General features: G+C 37.4%; 1 protein-coding gene across 1 annotated transcript; it reads left to right on the forward strand.

Moving 5' to 3' along the window:
- Nucleotides 1-13375: 13375 nt before the first annotated feature.
- Nucleotides 13376-20810, forward strand: ssr3 (signal sequence receptor, gamma). The gene is made up of 5 exons (XM_041808254.1): nucleotides 13376-13603; nucleotides 14197-14323; nucleotides 18233-18331; nucleotides 20293-20424; nucleotides 20529-20810. Exons 1-5 carry the CDS (start codon nucleotides 13471-13473, stop codon nucleotides 20593-20595), a joined length of 558 nt encoding a protein of 185 aa, XP_041664188.1. The 5' UTR covers nucleotides 13376-13470; the 3' UTR covers nucleotides 20596-20810.
- Nucleotides 20811-21200: the final 390 nt, after the last annotated feature.

A 21200-nucleotide genomic window follows, 5' to 3' on the forward strand; every position in this document is an offset into this window, starting at 1 on the left:
GCAGACTGACATACAGCAAGCAGACTGATATACAGCAGGCAGACTGACATACAGCAAATAGACTGAAATACAGCAGGCAGACTGACATACAGCAGGCAGACTGACATACAGCAAATAGACTGAAATACAGCAGGCAGACTGACATACAGCAAGCAGACTGACATACAGCAAACAGACTGACATACAGCAAGCAGACTGATATACAGCAGGCAGACTGACATACAGCAAGCAGACTGATATACAGCAGGCAGACTGACATACAGCAAATAGACTGAAATACAGCAGGCAGACTGACATACAGCAAGCAGACTGACATACAGCAAATAGACTGAAATACAGCAGGCAGACTGACATACAGCAAGCAGACTGACATACAGCAGGCAGACTGACATACAGCAAGCAGACTGACATACAGCAGGCAGACTGACATACAGCAAATAGACTGAAATACAGCAGGCAGACTGACATACAGCAGGCAGACTGACATACAGCAGGCAGACTGACATACAGCAGGCAGACTGACATACAGCAAGCAGACTGACATACAGCAGGCAGACTGACATACAGCAAGCAGACTGAAATACAGCAGGCAGACTGACATACAGCAAGCAGACTGACATACAGCAGGCAGACTGACATACAGCAAATAGACTGACATACAGCAGGCAGACTGACATACAGCAAATAAATTGACATACAGCAGGCAGACTGATGACAGCAGGCAGACTGACATACAGCAGGCAGACGGACATACAGCAGGCAGACTGACATACAGCAGGCAGACTGACATACAGCAAATAGACTGAAATACAGCAGGCAGACTGACATACAGCAGGCAGAGTGACATACAGCAAGCAGACTGACATACAGCAGGCAGACTGACATACAGCAAATAGACTGAAATACAGCAGGCAGACTGACATACAGCAAGCAGACTGACATACAGCAGGCAGACTGACATACAGCAAGCAGACTGACATACAGCAGGCAGACTGACATACAGCAAATAGACTGAAATACAGCAGGCAGACTGACATACAGCAGGCAGACTGACATACAGCAGGCAGACTGACATACAGCAGGTAGACTGACATACAGCAAGCAGACTGACATACAGCAGGCAGACTGACATACAGCAGGCAGACTGACATACAGCAGGCAGACTGACATACAGCAAATAAATTGACATACAGCAGGCAGACTGATGACAGCAGGCAGACTGACATACAGCAGGCAGACGGACATACAGCAGGCAGACTGATGACAGCAGGCAGACTGACATACAGCAGGCAGACGGACATACTGCAGGCAGACGGACATACAGCAGGCAGACGGACATACAGCAGGCAGACTGACATACAGCAGGCAGACTGACATACAGCAGGCAGACTGACATACAGCAGGCAGACTGACATACAGCAAGCAGACTGACATACAGCAGGCATACTAACATACAGCAAGCAGACTGACATACAGCAGGCAGACGGACATACAGCAGGCAGACGGACATACAGCAGGCAGACTGACATACAGCAGGCAGACTGACATACAGCAGGCAGACTGACATACAGCAAGCAGACTGACATACAGCAGGCATACTAACATACAGCAAGCAGACTGACATACAGCAGGCAGACTGACATACAGCAGGCATACTAACATATAGCAGGCAGACATACACTTTCAATAGGTGGATATATTCCGGTATCACTAGTAGTAGTGCCTTAAAACATCTGACTTAAGTTAATGTCCAAAACCTTATGTAATATAAGGTTGGCTTTTCTTTTTTAGAACTATTTAGGGACTGTTAAAATGCACTATCCTTTTTAGTGTTAACAGTGGTCCTGTTGACTGCAACCATTTGTTGTATATTTATTGTCATGCAGGATGAACTGGATGACGTGGTAAGAACATGGAACACACACCAAATAAGACCTAGGCCTGCCCATGGGACGCGTGGAGGACGGCCCATTCTCATGTTCAGCATGCCACAGGTGTATGCAGCGGAAGACAAACTCCAGCCTGTTCTGGCAGAGGAAATAGCTGTTTGCAAGGAAGAGTGCACCCCAAAAGGGTCATACCCCTGTGATGAAACTGTTTTTGAGCTTTGCATTCTCCTTATGGATGAAAATGGCTGGAATGCTCCTTTGGATGCATATGCTGGAGCAGAACTGTATTCACTATTAAGAAATGAGATACTTCAACATATTTAAATTGCTGTAACATTAGCAATAACCTTTTATCTATGCCTTTATGGATTTGCCAGAGTAAGAGGTGGAAGAAGTATTCACAACCTTTTCTTTTATAAAAGTAGTAAAACCAAACTGTGAAAATAATCCATTACAAGTGAAAGTAAACCTTTGAAAGTATCACTCAGCCTAAGTAAAAGTGTGTATTATCAGAAAAAATACGTTAAGTATAAATTTAAAAGTGCTCATAATGTATGAAAATGCCCCATGAGTTGGTTAACAATATTTGCCTCTGAATTGATGTTAATTTGAAGAAAGTAGCATGAAATGGAAATTCTCATATACAGTACTAGTACCTCAAATTTGTATTTGAGTACTGTGTCTGAGTGAATGTACTGTACGTAGTTAAAGCCCACTGCTGCAGAATAAACACTTAAAATATTGCTCGAATGTCTTTAATCATTAAGAAATGAGTCAACTATAAAACAATATAAAACATATTTATTACAAACTTTTTAAGTGTACAAAAATGGTCATTGATTATAAAACGTCCTTACACAAGGGATTTGCAAATGACCCCACAAGACACAAGACAAAAAAATCCCAAAAAACAGAACTCATTGAAAAATTTAAAATCCTTGACAATGAATGAAATGTAACAAGTTCATCATAACTGAAAACTATAGTGCATAACTTTTACACATAAATGGATGACTGCTACATTCAAGCCCTTGCCAAACAAGTTCACACAGAGCAGATTACCTGTAAGCTACTGATCATCAACTGGCAGCCTGGAGGCCACATCTGACCCCCCAAAGCTTCCTGTCTGCCCCCGAAAGATGGTTATATTCAGAAAAGGAGGAAAAGAAGGGTATCCTTTTGATTTAAATGTCTGCAGCTGTTAAATCCATCCCACAAACAATTAATACTGAAATAGTTTTAGAATGACTAACCATTTGATCTGTTTTACTGAAATTTATTGTCAAAATTAGTTGATATTTAAAAATGGTTAAGGTTAGCAGAAGTGTTGCAAAAAAATAGCAGAAAAAAAGATGTGAAAAGAGGTTAAAATGTGTCAAAAATGGTAAAGGAGGAAAAAAGGGGCAAAAGGTATCAAAAATTGGTTACAAATGACAAAAATAGGAAAAGAAAGTAAATAAAAGGGGTTAAAAGTGGCAAAAATTGATAATAGATTGGCATAAAGGGGATAAAAAATGCAGAAAAAGTGGTTTAAAGAGGGTTAAAATCTTTCAAAAATTGGGTTGAAGGGGCAAACAGTATCAACAATGGGTTTAAAGTGGGAAAAAATGTTAATTTGCAAAAATTGTTGAAAAAAGTAATGAAAGGTGTTGAGAAGTGGCAAACAGAAGAACAGTGGCAAAATGGATAAAGAGTGGCACAAAGGGGAAAAACCTGCAGGAAAAGTTGTTTAAAAGGGGTTAAAATCATGCAGAAATTGGGTAAAGAGGCAATAAGCATCGAAAAGGGGTTAAAATTGTCAACATGTGTTAATATTGGTGCTAAATGACAATTAGAGAGGGCCCATCCTTTTCGATTTTCAGGGGTCTGGCTAATCCTGTTGTCAGGTCTGTCTCCTTGTGGCCTGTTGCATTCTAGATAATAGGGATAGATCTCAATGGTAATGACTAAAATGTCCTGTAGTTTAAAGGAAAATACAAATACTACTACAATAATATTTCAATCAGACCAAAATGTTATTTTAAGTTTTGTGTATTTGAAAATCCAGCCCCCAGAGTTTCTGTTGAGACTAAATCTGGCCCTGGTGCAGATGGACTTGATGACCCCTGATGTAAGCCTATCACCACCAGGTAAATGTCTCTGTATTTCACAGTATAGAGTTTTTAAACCTTGTGTCTGGGTAGACATTCCTGTCTACCCAGACATTCGCCGCTGGAAGGACAGAATGTAATTAGCCAATAATAGGTGAATTTAGCCTCCAAATTCTTTTTTCAAAAATCACAATTTAATAAGAATTGTTATCAATTCAAAACTGTATGTGAAACACATAGATTTACCTGATGGTGATAGGCTTACAGGTAATCTGCATTGTGTGAAGCTGTTTGGCAAGTACTTGAATGTAACAGACATCCATTTATGTGTAAAACTTGCATACTATTGCTTAAACACTGACTCAGTTTATCTGTAAATGAGATAGTGAACAGTGAGTGTCATAGAACAGCCTTTCCTATTAAACAACTATGTGTGTGGCTGAACGTGTTTATATGAATATGGTAATCCTTTCAATTAATGCATGTTTTTGAGAATAACTGTTTGACTCTATTTAAAAGTGCAAGCATTCAGACTGCAACCCTTGTCATCATAATTCCTGACTACACAATATCCATTACCCAGACGTTGCTCTCTAGAATGGAATTGAACTCACTGCGGAAGTCAGGGAAATGATCGTAGCTGTCAGACAGTTGTAAGAGCATCCCACATGTACGTCCGATAGGCCTTCTTGTGAAAGTGGTCTGAACAGTAAACACAACCTCAATAACACCAGATACCAACAAATCAGAGCCAGTGCAGAACCTCAAAAATCTCCCAAGTTTTTCCTCATTAAGTTCTCTGACATATCTTTTCAGGTGCTGTGCCACCTCTGCCTGCTTCGGTGTCATCCCTGTAGGAAAGTTTAATATCCCTGCTACTTTCTTTGGGGTGGGTTTGAGGTCACTGTACATTTTGGTCAGCTCCCCAGAGTTGAGATGAATCTGTGGCTGTGTGATCTCCCTCCAGCAGTCGATCACAAACATTGGTTTCTGCACAAGTTCCTTGTGAGATATTTCATCCAAGATTTCTGAAAGAGAAGCAGCAGTGACCCTCTTCCTACATTCATACCTGTCAAGCACTTCGAGAAGGTCATCATCATCAACAGAACTAAAATCATTTAGTGCATGCCTGAAGACATCTTGCTCTTGTGAGCTCACAAACTGAAGAAAGCTTGTCTTCAGGTCACTGTGCACTGCCCCATAAAGCATTTCCTCAAGAAAAGGAGGGGCAAGTTTGATTGGCAGGTACTGGCAATCTTGAAATCCTTTCAGAAGAATTCTCCCAATTGATTTCCATGTAGCAGCACAGAAATCATGCCTGAGAAAGAGTACTTTCCAAGTTGTTCCAAGGGTACAACGTTCATAAAACTCTGCCCAGAAGCTACAGTATACATCTCTGACAACACCAGACCCACTACCCTTCTCTTCTGAGTTGTCAGGAAGCAGACGTCTGATTTTTAATGTTTTGTTCAAAATCTCAGGGTCGTAAAATGCCTCTATCATTTCATTGAAGCTGTTTGAGTGGTGCAAGACCAAGCATATTTCAGGCAAAATGTTAAGAGGGCTTTGAGGTAACTCATCAGGTTGATAGATCAGCGTGTCACTGAGGGAGTCATCATTCACTGTTTGCCGTGCACCAAAAATGATTTCAGGGTCAGGGTCATCTTCTAAAACAGCATAGGTGGTGTCCACAGAGAAAGCCATGGGATCACTGATGACAAGAGTTCTTGTTTCTTGACTTGAGCTTGCAGGGTTTTCTCTGGTTACGGAAGACTCTGTGAGGAATTCGTCAGAAACAATGAACACCTCTGTAAGGGAGTCATGGGGCATATCTGTTGAATCTTGCTGATAATTTCTGTCCATTGATTGTTCATCATCTGGCTCATCAGCACAGCCAGGGTCATCATCAGACTCTTCAATTAGCACTGATTTTAGATGAGTTGATATGTAGAAGCGCAGAAGTGGGAGTTTAACAGTCTCATATATCATTTCGATGGAGACATCCTTGGGAAAAGGATTTTGCTTGAAATCCCAAACATCAAATTCAAAATCTGATTCAGGACCTTTGCTGGATTTTCCATCTGGAAAGAATAGTGACTTTGCTTGTTTAAGTATCTCATCATATCCTGCTTGAATGTTAAGTGAGATTTTTCTTGTCCTCCCACCTTGTTTTGCTCTGACCTGTTTTGTTACTTTGCCATCAGTGTGAACCCAACCTATTTCAATACTTCTTGTGGATGTTTTTGCTCTAGCTTTTTTTGTTTTGTTCTCTTGACCCACACAGGGGTCCTCTTCCCCTGTGTGGTTTTCCTTTCTAAGTTTGAGCTTCTCCCTTAGCTTTTCAAAAAGTCCCTGCTTTCGCTTCGCTGAGTGTGTTTGACGCTTGCAAAAGTTGAACAGAGCAATCCTGTCTCCATATGATGGAAGATAATTTGCCAGCTGAGCATCTTCCATTAGCAGGATGACCTCTCTGTCAATCTGTAAATAGGAAAGACACATGTCTGTGATTCCTATACACCTTTCACACTATGAATATTCAAAACATTTCCATAACATTTCCATATTTTACCCCATCTCCATTACTTGAATTTATTTTAAAATAGGTAGGCCTTTACATCAATCATAGGGAAAAATAATAAGACTCTTAGTCCAGGAAGAAGACAAGTATGAGGAGAGGAGAGAGGGGGTGGAAGAGAGGAGCATGAGGAGAATAAGATGTGGAGAGGAGGCGGAGTGCAGTGTAAGGAGAAGAAGAGGAGGAGATGAGGAGGAGGATGGGGAAAAAGGAGGAGTGGAAGAAATGGAGGAAGAGAGGAGTGTGAGGAGAAGACGATGGGGAGAGAAGGAGGAGAGAAGGAGATGAAGCAGAGGAACAGAGGAGGAGCAGAGGACAAGGAGAGAAGGAGGAAGGGGAGAGGAGGAGAAGAGGAGTGGGAGAAGAAGAGTGTAAGAGGAGGAGTGTAAGAGGAGGAGGAGGAAGAGAGAAGCATTAGGAGAAGAAGATGGGGAGAGGAGGGGGAAGAGGACAGGAGAAAGAGAGGAGGAGAAGAGGGGGGAGAATGAGGAGAGGAGCAAGAGGAGGAAAAATAGTCAAATTCAGAGTATATTAAAAACTTTCTCCTAAACATTCTGGTAATTACACATAATTTCAAGGCCTGGAAAATTATTTTTCTTATTTCATGACTTTTCCAGGAATTTCATGTCTGTGGGAACACAACTTATCAATGTGATAGTAAAAACAAAATGACTGAAGAAAAAGTCCAAAAAGAAACCCCATTGTGTAAGCTAAGTAGGCCAGTTATGATCAGTTCTACTCTACAATTTATACAGGTGCATCTCAAAAAATTAAAATATCATGAAAAAGTTAAATATTTTTTGTCACTCTTTTCTGAAAGTGAAACTCTTATATTACATAGACTTGTTACACATAGAGTGAAATATTTCAAGCCTTTATTTCTTGAAATGTTGATGATTATGACTTACAGATAAAAAAAATCCAAAATTCAATATCTCAAAAAATTAGAATATTACATAAGATCAATTAAAAAGGATATTTTAACCAGAAATGTCAGGCTTCTTAAAAGTATGTTCATTTCTATGCATCAGTACTTGGTTGGGCCTCCTTTTGCATGAATTACTGCATCAATGTGGCGTGGCATGGAGGCGATCAGCCTGTGGCACTGCTCAGGTGTAATGGAAGCCCAGGTTGCTATGATAGTGGCCTTCAGGTCATCTGCATTGTTGGGTCTGGTGTCTCTCATCTTCCTCTTGACAATACTTCATAGATTCTCTACAGGGTTCATGTCTGAATCAAGACCAATGACACCATAGTCATTGAAGCAGCTTTTGTTACCTTTGGCAGTATGAGAGAGGGCCAAGTCCTGCTGGAAAATGGAATCAGCATCTCCATAAAGCTTGTCAGCAGAAGGAAGCATGAAGGTCTCTAAAATGTCCTGGTAGATGGCTGTGTTGACTGTGGACTTCAGAAAATACAGTGGACCAACACCAGCAGATGCCATGGCAGCCCAAATCATCACTGACTGTGGAAACTTCACACTGGACTTCAAGCAACATGGATTCTGAGCCTCTCCACTCTTCAAGGTCCCAGAGTCTGGAAGAAGAGTGGAGAGGCATAGAATCCATGTTGCTTGAAGTCCAGTGTGAAGTTTTTACAGTCAGTGATGATTTGGGCTGCCATGGCATCTGCTGGTGTTGGTCCACTGTGTTTTATCAGGTCAAAGGTCAACGCAGCCATCTACCAGGACATTTCAGAGCACTTCATGCTTCCTTCTGCTGACAAGCTTTATGGAGATGCTGATTTCATTTTCCAGCAGGACTTGGCACCTGCCCACACTGTAAAAAGTACCAAAAACTGCTTCAATGACCATGGTGTTACTGTGACTGCTTCAGACCTGAACCCCATAGAGAATCCATGGAAGATGAGAGACACCAGACCCAACAATGCAGATGACCTGAAGGCCGCTATCAAAGCAACCTGGGCTTCATTACACCTGAGCAGTGCCACAGGCTGATCGCCTCCATGCCACGCCGCATTGATGCAGTAATTCATGATAAAGGAGGCCCAACCAAGTACTGATGCATAGAAATGAACATACTTTTCAGAAGCCTGACATTTCTGGTTAAAATATCCTTTTTTAATTGATCTTATGTAATATTCTAATTTTTTGAGAAACTGAATTTTGGATTTTCTTGTCTGTAAGCCATAAACATCAACATTTCAAGAAATAAAGGCTTGAAATATTTCACTCTATGTGTAATGAGTCTATACAATAAATGTGTTTCACTTTCAGAATAGAGTGACAAAAATATTGAACTTTTTCATGATATTCGAGTTTTTTGAGATGCACCTGTATATGAGGTAGATGGTTTTACCTAAAGTAATCAATGATACACAAGATAAATAAGCAGTGATGTTAAGTCAGAAATAAAACACATCAGCAGCTGTTAGTTTAAAAAAATAGTGTTGCGCAATCGCACTGGAAACTGCTTCTGAAGGCTGACTTAAAAATATAAACAAATACAAAAAACAAATTGCCTACTTGACAACACCTGCATGATCAGAGCTATTAAAGAAAGTATAAACTGAAAATAAAAAGAGGAGGATGAGAGGACATGCATAAATTGTTCTAAAGAAGTTTTAACCTGCATTCTATAAAATGTCTATGTTACTAATTATGGCCAAGATAATATCATTCTGAAGATCTCTTTAAGGGGTTACACAAGGAAACTAACTAATTAACCGGTTCATCTTGTACTCATAGTAGTACCTTTTGCTCTTCAATCCAATTGATCGTTTCCTCTGATACACCTCGACCTCTCAGGAAAGTCACAATTTCCGACAATTTCTCTGCCATCATGGATCTGTGGAGTAGAATAAACAGGACAAAATCATTACAGTGAACTCAGGAGACACAGATGAGAAGAAACAGAAGAATAAGTAGGAAAGAACTATGAAAATGGATATGCAGAGACACCATGTATAAGAATTATGAAGACTCACTATACATAAATTACAATATTTAATATGAAAAATCAGAGAATTTGGACATATCTTCATATTAATGCTAACACCCAAGAATATTCGCAAACACAGCACTGTTGACTTATTAAAAGGTTTAACTAGTTACCAGTGAAAAATTGTGCTATTCTTTCTACAGTAGTAGGGCTGCTCAATAATGGCAAAAATCATAATTATTTTTTATCAATATTGAAATCATATGATTGTTTAACATGATTAATCTTTTCTTTGGAAACATATGGTTGAGGCAGATGTATTTCATTCATGCATTTATTGTGCTTCTTTTTAACCGTGGGTTACATTAAAATATAAAGGTGCGAGAGTAAAGCTAGGGAATAAGAGAAATAACACAGAAGGTTTACAGACAAACCTACTGCCTATATGCCTACTGAATACATACCTATTGAATGATCTAGAAAATATTGCTAATAGAATATACAGTATTTCAAACCATTATTTCATCTAATGTATACCTGTTGCAATGGAGGTCTTACTCTTCTTTTGGCACTTGTGAGCAGCTGTTATGTAGCCCAAGGTACATACTGTCACCAAGGTAACGTTATTGAAATTAGACGTGCAGGGATGGCAAGGCAAAATTCACAAATAAGCCTACTGTGAATCATTTGTACAAACAGCGTAGCGTCGAATAACGTAAGCAAACAATAACATTAAGCCTGTTGACCTAGCAAGCAGAACTGTATTTATTAAATGTTTAACAACGAAATTTTTAATACGTTATCTTACCTTTTGACTGTATGGCACTGCCTCGGCTGTAGGGCTCAGGTTGAGGCTGCTAAAGTTTGGCTGAGCTGGTAACGTCAGGTCAGCGGTAGACCCTCCTTCTTGTAGTATTTTAATCTCGTAATATTAAGACTTTAATCTCGTAATATTATGACTTTAATCTCGTAATATTATGACTTTAATCTCGTAATATTATGACTTTAATCTCGTAATATTATGACTTTTTTCTCGTAATATTACGACTTTAATCTCGTAATATTATGACTTTAATCTCGTAATACTATAACTTTAATTGTAATATTACGACTTTTTTCTCGTTATACTATAACTTTAATCTCGTAATATTACGACTTTTTTCTCGTAATATTACGACTTTAATCTCGTAATATTACGACTTTAATCTTGTAATATTATGACTTTAATCTGCAATATTTGTGACTTTAATCTCGTAAAATTATGACTTTAATCTCGTAATACCAAAACTCAAATTGTAATATTACGACTTTAATCTCGTAATATTACGACTTTAATCTTGTAATATTATGACTTTAATCTCGTAATATTGTGACTTTAATCTCGTAAAATTATGACTTTAATCTCGTAATACCAAAACTCAAATTGTAATATTACGACTTTAATCTCGTAATATTACGACTTTTTTCTCGTAATATTATGACTTTAATCTCGTAATATTACGACTTTAATCTTGTAATATTATGACTTTTTTCTCGTAATATTACGACTTTAATCTCGTAATATTACGACTTTAATCTTGTAATATTATGACTTTAATCTCGTAATATTACGACTTTAATCTCGTAATATTGTGACTTTAATCTCGTAAAATTATGACTTTAATCTCGTAATACCAAAACTCAAATTGTAATATTACGACTTTAATCTCGTAATATTACGACTTTTTTCTCGTAATATTACGACTTTAATCTCGTAATATTACGACTTTAATCTTGTAATATTATGACTTTAATCTCGTAATATTACGACTTTAATCTCGTAATATTGTGACTTTAATCTCGAAAAATTATGACTTTAATCTCGTAATACCAAAACTCAAATTGTAATATTACGACTTTATTCTCGTAATATTACGACTTTTTTCTCGTAATATTACGACTTTAATCTCGTAATATTATGACTTTAATCTCGTGATATTATGACTTTAATCTCGTAATATTATGACTTTAATCTCGTAATATTATGACTTTAATCTCGTAATATTATGACTTTAATCTCGTAATATTATGACTTTAATCTCGTAATATTAAGACTTTAATCTCGTAATATTATGACTTTAATCTCGTAATATTATGACTTTAATCTCGTAATATTACGACTTTAATCTTGTAATATTATGACTTTAATCTCGTAATATTATGACTTTAATCTCGTAATACTATAACTTTAATTGTAATATTACGACTTTTTTCTCGTTATACTATAACTTTAATCTCGTAATATTACGATTTTTTTCTCGTAATATTACGACTTTAATCTCTTAATATTATGACTTTAATCTCGTAATATTATGACTTTAATCTCGTAATACTATAACTTTAATTGTAATATTACGACTTTTTTCTCGTTATACTATAACTTTAATCTCGTAATATTACGATTTTTTTCTCGTAATATTACGACTTTAATCTTGTAATATTACGACTTTAATCTCGTAAAATTATGACTTTTTTCTCGTAATATTATGACTTTAATCTCGTAATACCAAAACTCAAATTGTAATATTACGACTTTAATCTCGTAATATTACGACTTTAATCTTGTAATATTATGACTTTAATCTCGTAATATTACGACTTTAATCTTGTAATATTATGACTTTAATCTCGTAATATTGTGACTTTAATCTCGTAAAATTATGACTTTAATCTCGTAATACCAAAACTCAAATTGTAATATTACGACTTTAATCTCGTAATATTACGACTTTTTTCTCGTAATATTATGACTTTAATCTCGTAATATTACGACTTTAATCTTGTAATATTATGACTTTTTTCTCGTAATATTACGACTTTAATCTCGTAATATTACGACTTTAATCTCGTAATATTATGACTTTTTTCTCGTAATATTACGACTTTAATCTCGTAATATTACGACTTTAATCTTGTAATATTATGACTTTAATCTCGTAATATTACGACTTTAATCTCGTAATATTGTGACTTTAATCTCGTAAAATTATGACTTTAATCTCGTAATACCAAAACTCAAATTGTAATATTACGACTTTAATCTCGTAATATTACGACTTTTTTCTCGTAATATTACGACTTTAATCTCGTAATATTACGACTTTAATCTTGTAATATTATGACTTTAATCTCGTAATATTACGACTTTAATCTCGTAATATTGTGACTTTAATCTCGTAAAATTATGACTTTAATCTCGTAATACCAAAACTCAAATTGTAATATTACGACTTTAATCTCGTAATATTACGACTTTTTTCTCGTAATATTATGACTTTAATCTCGTAATATTACGACTTTAATCTCGTAATATTATGACTTTAATCTCGTAATATTTCGACTTTAATCTCGTAATGTCATTTTTTTCAATTCTTTTTTTTTCGTGTGGCCCTAATACTCCGTCGTAGGAATGAACCTTTACAACTATACATGATAAGTAATAATATTACTTGGTGGAATAAATTTTAAAACTACAACAAAAGTATTTGGCTGCCAGCGTCCTCAAACAGCGGTCCTAAAATCGTGGTGCTGAAACCAGCCTCCAACAGGGGGTGGCGCTGTGGCAAAAACGCCAGGGTCCTAGAACTGCGGTACTGAAACTGCAACCTCCACGCCTGCAGGAACGTAGTATTGGCTTGATGCCGCTTTGTGGAATAATTGGACAGTTACAATCAATAGGAAAACCTTATTGAAACAAGAATGGTACCAGAAAATAATTGTGTCTGTTAATTTGATGGAAATTTGATGAACAAATACTGTAAATATATTTCACCGTGCATACAGTTGGATGCATGACTTTCTTCTTCCTGCGGAGGGCAGCAACAAACTACGACGTCTCTGTATCCTGCAAACGAAGAAGAAAACCACCGCCGTATTTCCGGGTTTATGCTGACGCGTCCCTCTTCTCGCCGTACACCGACGTGTCAGTGTTCTTGTGTCCAGAGCTGAGCAGCGTTCACGCCGGTCATTCAGCAGACATGGCTCCCAAAGGCAGCAACAAGCAGCAGTCAGAAGAAGACCTTCTCCTCCAGGACTTCAGCAGGAACCTCTCAGCGAAGTCCACCGCTCTTTTCTACGGAAATGCCCTGATCGTCTCTGCCATCCCGATCTGTGAGTGCCGGGGAGTCAGGGGCTGCTAGCCAGAAGGCTACTATACTAAAGATTCACAACAGCAGGAGTTACAATGATAACATATTTAATGATGTGCTTAAAAATCCCCAAATTAACTTTAATTTAAGAAAACACTGAAAACTTAACGGTAATAAAGCATTTTAACATCTATAGTCTAAGATCTACACTTGAATCAGTGCTGCTGTTAGCTCGGATGGAAAGTCTGATCAAATCAACGATGCTTTAGTAACTTTATATGTTATATGATAGCAGCTTAGGTTTGTTACTATAATTTATGTTTGAAGGTTATATATAACAGAGGGCTTAGGTTTGTTACTATAATTTATGTTTGAAGGTTATATATAACAGCTTAGGTTTGTTACTATAATTTATGTTTGAAGGTTATATGATAACAGCTTAGGTTTGTTACTATAATTTATGTTTGAAGGTAGCACCAACACACCAACCACTCTTTCAGTCTTTACCTTCATTGATTGATCATGTTTAATAAAGATCATGTTGGTTTTCGTCATGCATGTAACCATCCTCTGCTCATTTCCTGGCTGATTTCTTGGATATTCCTGTCTTTCTAGGGCTGTTTTGGAGGATCTGGCACATGGACCTTGTCCAGTCAGCAGTTCTGTACGCTGTGATGACTCTGGTCAGCACCTACCTGGTGGCCTTCGCCTACAAGAATGTCAAATTTGTTCTCAAACACAAGTAAGATGGGAAAACACATCATCCTGTGTGACATACATGTGAAATTGATACTTTTAGTTAGGGATTTATGGGTTAATGCTCACAATGAGATAAAGACCAAAAATAAACATGTTACTTTTTTCAATCACACAAATCATGTTATTTTGTCCTTTTATGCATGCCATAGTTTATCTGCTGTAGCAGCAGAGCAGCAGCTGATACCACTAAAGATGTGAAAAAAAAATAATGATAAAACACATTATCAGGGATGCATAATACTATCAGCAGTATATCTGTACTAGGGATGCACAATATTATCAGCAGTATATCTGTACTAGGGATGCATAATACTATCAGCAGTATATCTGTACTAGGGATGCATAATACTATCAGCAGTATATCTGTACTAGGGATGTACAATATTATCAGCAGTATATCTGTACTAGGGATGCACAATATTATCAGCAGTATATCTGTACTAGGGATGCACAATATTATCAGCAGTATATCTGTACTAGGGATGCATAATACTATCAGCAGTATATCTGTACTAGGGATGTACAATATTATCAGCAGTATATCTGTACTAGGGATGCACAATATTATCAGCAGTATATCTGTACTAGGGATGTACAATATTATCAGCAGTATATCTGTACTAGGGATGCACAATATTATCAGCAGTATATCTGTACTAGGGATGCACAATATTATCAGCAGTATATCTGTACTAGGGGTGGAAGGGCATTGTGTTTTTGGGACCAGTGCAGCATCATGAGTTGCTCATGAAACCAACAACCGATAATAACTGACAGCAAAAATGAAAATCTTGAAAATCTTTTAGTGAAAATTTTTTATTTGAGTTGGTACAAATAAATTGGTACAATTTGTACTGTTCATTTATGTATTAACCAATAATGTTAGTGTCCCAAACTCAAGTAATGCAGCAAAACCACCGTGGAAAAATGTCCAAATACAAGTTTAAGTCAAAAATCTCACATATAAATGAGTGTAGTTATGCCAAACTAAATATACTCAGTGTAATAAAAAGAACATAGCATTTCAGAATAATACAGTGTACAACCAGATAATAACTACTGATGCATAAATATTTAAATCACTTGATTCTTAAGAAGGATCTTATTAAGAGGGATACCTGAATTGTAACATGAATGTATTCATATTAATATTTTGAATTAGCGAGTTAACTATTAACTAAGTGAAATAAACCTTTCTTTTTTTTCGAGGAACCAGCACAAGACATTTCCTAACAAATTCAGCACATTATAAGACCACATTAAATACTATTGTCTGCTAATGTGATGTTAAATGACATGAAAAAAACGTGATCTCAAACAGCTGAATAATACATTTACAGTCAGGAAGCTCCTTTTAGTCCCTGCTACACTGGCGCGGCTGTAAACACTAGCTGCAGCTTAATACATCATTTCAACCCACGTTGAGCATAACTAAGGTCACTATTGTGATGTTTCCCATGGTTGAACTGTGAAACTGGAAACATTCGTCATCCTAGGACCCAGGTAAAAGACTGTGGTGTTTTTGGAACTTTAGTGTGGAGGATTGTAATGTGTTTAACTTCAGAAATAACCGCTGCATTTCTTTGTGAGAGTGACACTCTGGAGATCCAGCACAGCGGTCCAGCCTGCTCGTATTACGCTGGGCTGCTGTGTTGATTGGCTGGAACTCATGTGACGTCTTAGCCTATCAGACAGTCTTGTGGGTGGGGCATAAGGTGAGACGGTGTTAAAGCAGAGCTGGGCCAGAGGGGGAGGAAACACATGAGGCAGAGCTAAAGTAGCAGACTTTTGAATTTATTATTGGTTACTGTGTGTCTTCCTGCTCGTCTCTCAGCTCTGATCATTTCAGCCCCTCTTTACACTTTAGACACTTGGTGTATTTAAAATAAAAATGGTGTGCAAATATCTGTATCAGTTATGATAGGTTCAGCCCTGACCTGCCATCAAAATGAGCAGCAGTAAATAAGAAAGGAGTCATCTGTGATTTAAAAGCCTAAAGTACAAGAACTGGTTATTTGGCCCCCAAATCCAATAGTGAGTGAATCCTGCATAGAAATACAACATTTCAGAATGATGATTAATATCTTAAGATAACAGACAAATTTTTAGGTGCATACCAGTGTCTCTTCAGACTCTTTCAGTCAAACAAATGGCTGTCTACTGTGACTGGAGATGTCATAAACCAACATCACATTGATTATGTGTGTATTTTAACCAGGTTGAATGATTTCTGACGTTAAAGATGTCATTAATACGATATTAAAAGTGTGAAAAATCTGTTAACAGGCAGACAGGCCTTAGCTCAGGTTTTTACAGGCTGATCACTGGCTTATGGACAATAGAAACTTGGTATGAATGATAAAAAAATAATATTTTTTTTAAGCTCCTCATCTTGTGAATTTTAAACAAACACAAGCAATAAATCACTTTATATGATAACCAACACAGTATTAGTTTGACTAAACTAGGGCTGAACGATTTGGGAGAATTATAGTTTTATTTCTCCAGATATCGTGATTGCAAATTAATATTTGATTATTTCTTAAATTCTTCATCTTTTTAAACAAACATAAGCTATAAATCATTCTATATAGGGCTGTCAAGATTAATCAAGTTAATCATGAAGGTCCACAGTCACAGCACTAATTTTATTTAATCGCGGTTAATCTCAAGCTTTATTGTACCTTTCAACACACTTATGCAAAGCTACATTCCTGACTGCTGCTTAATGTCTTGTTTTGTTTAAAAAAAAAAAAAAAGACTGTAGGAAACTCCAAAACGACATAACAACAGTGTAAAATGCAAAATAGTTGAATTTTAAAATGTGAAATGGTAAAATTAATTGCAATTAACTACAGAAATGATACGATTAATCATGATAAACAATTGCAATCTTTTGACAGCCCTGACTCTATTATAACTAACACAATGCTAGAATGATTAACCTAGGGCGGGAAGATTTAACAAAATTATTTAATTCTGATTATTTTAGCCCACATTGCAAATTCTTAATTTGAATTGTTGTGTTGATTGTAATGATCAATTTTATGCATTTTCACTTTAAGTAAAAAAACATAAATAAAAAAAAGAAATGTATGGTTTTTTTTGTAAAAAAAAAAAAAAAATATATATATATATATATATATATATTGCACCTTCTGTGACGTGAAAATTGCAGTAGGCCATATTGTGATTTAATCTAAATTTTGATTAATTGCCCAACCCTAGTGGAAACACAATAACCCTACGTTTGACCTCTATAATCCCTTCTAGTTTTTTCCTTAGACTCAGAGCTTTTCTTTCACACACCTTCATCAATTTAGGATAAAATTGTGGTAAATTATGGCTGTTTAATTATTTAATGGACAAAATAAAAAGGCAGTAGTGTTAAATTTTATTGCTGCTACCGTTGTTTTCTAATCTACTGCCACTCAGACACCAGGCTTAGTTTCACCCAAACAGGGGTGTGGTCAGAGCAGGAAGTGATGTTTCACTGTTCCTATCAAACACAAGCTTGGAAATATCAACACATCAGAAATTGGCAAAATTTCAATATTGGAGAAAATCCAATCTCGTGTATCAAAAATCCGATCACATGTATCCTTAATGAAGACCACTTTTTAAAGACCACATGTATTTAGATTCTGGTACTTCCTAACATCACCCAACTGCAGATGTAGCTTCAAGTTTGCCTACCTACTCAACAATGAGAGGCAAATATCACAGTTTATTGGTCAGACTGTTAATCTATGTATTTAACACTGTAAATAAAATACCACACAAATTAAATGAATGAAGTTGGACATTATATTCATGCATTTCTGTGTAGATACATGTCATAATCGTGAGATATGGCCTCATGGTTACTGAACGTTCTCTTGTCAATTTTCAGGGTTGCCCAGAAACGTGAGGACGCCGTTTCTAAGGAGGTAACCAGGAAGTTATCTGAGGCAGACAACCGCAAGATGTCCCGCAAGGAGAAAGATGAGAGGTGAGACATGATTCATTTTAGTCCTGATGCTAAAGACAACACCCTAAAAGTACTTGATTACTGTACAATGGCAGACCTGCTACTTTCCTTGGTGTGCCGTTTCCATCAGAGATGCTGCAGCAGGATGTGTGGCTCTTTCAACAGAGACGTTAGCATTAGCAGCGCTACCTCTTAGCATTGGTAATATTAACTAGAGCCCGACCGATTGATCAGTGGGCCGATTATAGCGTATCACAAATTAATCAACGTCGGCCAATATGTAGCCGATATATTAATCCTTAGAGCTCTTGCGGCACGGATCCGTTGTGCCTTTCTAATCATGTCTTCCAAGCATTCGTAGCTCTTACAGAACATTTTCTAGTGAGCCCAGAGCTTGGCTGACTTTCCAGAGCCTCTGAGGACAGCGTTGTCCTATACAACAATACGTGACACAGTTTATAAAAATGCTGATAACTTTTCAACCGTACGTCATAGAAATGTACTCTTTTGTTCCCCTCAAAGCTGACAATTTTGCCGTTCGTTTGCTCCGTGGCTCTAAAGGACGTCGTCGTAGCGAGCCCGGAACTTTGGTGACTTTTCAGGGTCTTTGGCGATTACACCCACAGTGTTATATCTGATAATAAGCGTCTTTTTAATCCATTTTTAATCCATTTTCGATCATGTAATTTGACTTTCTTCAGTGGGCAGCCTTATTTGTTTGACATGCAAAGCATTGTGGGAGTTGTAGTCGACCAGTTGCATCTCTACTGCTTAGAGGAGTAGAGATGCAGGAGTCGAGAATAAACTATGATAAATGCAACTGTTAATTCACATGTCCACCATTATCTAATATAAGACTATTAAACAGTGTTTTAACGTCATCTAAATTGCTTCTTTGTGAAATAAACAAATATAAGAATTTGTGTCCATGTACAGTATATATCCTGTGTATATCAATGTTCTTATTTTATATATCTGCCAATACATCGGTTATTGGCCAATATATTGGATATCGGCTTTTTTTTTAGCCCCCAGTATCGGTATTGGCATCGCCCCGAAAATCCCATATTGGTCGGGCTCTAATATTAACAGTGTTGTATCTGTACTGCATGCATGGTCTGTGGAGCTGCGAGTCACTCTTGTTTTCCAAAAGAAAAGTTTTCAGACTCACTATTGATTCTACAGTCCCAGGTAAGAGGAAAACTGACCCAACATGTAGGATAAATGTCCTAAACTAAAGTAATATAGCCTATTATAGCATTGGTTCACAGAATCAGAATCATGAGTTACTTAAACATTGACATTTCTAGTTTGTAGGTTATTAAGTAATCATAAACAGTACAGTACACTGACATCTTGTCTCCATCAAGCTGTGTATACACTGATTTTCAGCTGATTCAGACATGCATTTGGAGGTCGGGGCAGTTTTCAGCGTGATCGTGCACTGTTTGGGTTGCGGTAAACAGGGGGACACGACGATCCTGCATCAGAATCCCTGATGTTGGAGCATTTCTGTCATTGCCACCAGTCAGACAGCATCTTAAACCACAATGAAAACAGCTGAAATATCTCGACGTGCATTCCCTGACTGTAGTAAAGGAAATAAAAGATGGCGCCTATCTGCAAACCTCCAGCTGACAAAGAATTTTAGCTAGCATTGAGCTGCTAGTTGGGCTTGCTTGAAGCGCGAAACAAGACGGTCGATTTGACTTCATCCTCAGTGAGACTTTTCCAAGGAAACTGACATTTCAGGTTGTGCACAACGACGTGACCACACAGCGTGAACAGATTGTGTCATAAATACACAGTTTGAGCCGACAATCCAACACAACTGTTTAAGAGTTGGCTTGAAATCACAAGGTTTGCCATCTTCAGAGTAGATGAATCAACAAAACAGGAGTGAAAGTTCGCTATAATATCACTAGTCAGCCCTTTATGAGAGTGGGAAACTGATTAAATATGCGATGTGTTTTTGTCCTTAGGATCCTGTGGAAGAAGAATGAGGTTGCAGACTACGAGGCTACGACCTTCTCCATCTTCTATAACAACACCCTCTTCCTTGTCCTCGTCATCATCGCTTCCTTCTTCCTGCTCAAGAACTTCAACCCAACCGTGTATCCTTCAATCATACATCTGATCAGTGTTTTTAACTGTTTTTGTTGTTCATGAGTTGGGATTCCTGCCACTGTCTGTTTTATCCTTAATCCCATCCTTCCAGGAACTACATCCTGTCCATCAGTGCCTCCTCAGGACTCATCGCTCTGCTGTCGACAGGCTCCAAGTAAAGGAGGAAGAGCTGTGGGTGATTAAGGGTGGGAGGGAGGTGAGGGAGAGGGTCAAAGGTTGAGCATGCTACGATGTTTTTTTTTTTTTCACACAGGGGAGGAAAAGGGTTAAAGGGGGTTAAAATACTACATTTCAGCTTCATGAAATTCATGATCAAATCTCTGGAGAGGCTGTGTCTTCTGTTTTTGTAACAAATAAAGCAAACATATACTTGTCCTCTGTGTTTTTTTTAAATACTTTATTTATAGCCTTTTCAGAAAACAGAACATTCAAAAGGTTAACAAAGAAGAACGATACCCCCCCCATTCCCCTTTAATGTCCCATAATGTACCCAAATGCAAAATACACAAGACAAAACAAAACAAACAAAAAAAAATCATCTGTGTAGTACTCTAAATTACATGTTGCTATGGTCATGTCTGTGTGATTGGAAGGCAGAGGCATTGAGGTGTCATGTGGGTCCTCTAAGAGCCTTAATGTTATCAAGAAAAGGTTGCCATATCTGTCTGAGCTTGGTTGCTTTGCCCAACAACTCATATCTGATCCTCTCCATGTATAAGGTACTAGAGAATTCTGTAAGCTAGGCCTCGAAGCAGGGTGATCC

Source organism: Cheilinus undulatus, linkage group 2, assembly GCF_018320785.1.
Source record: "Cheilinus undulatus linkage group 2, ASM1832078v1, whole genome shotgun sequence".
NCBI lineage: Eukaryota > Metazoa > Chordata > Actinopteri > Labriformes > Labridae > Cheilinus > Cheilinus undulatus.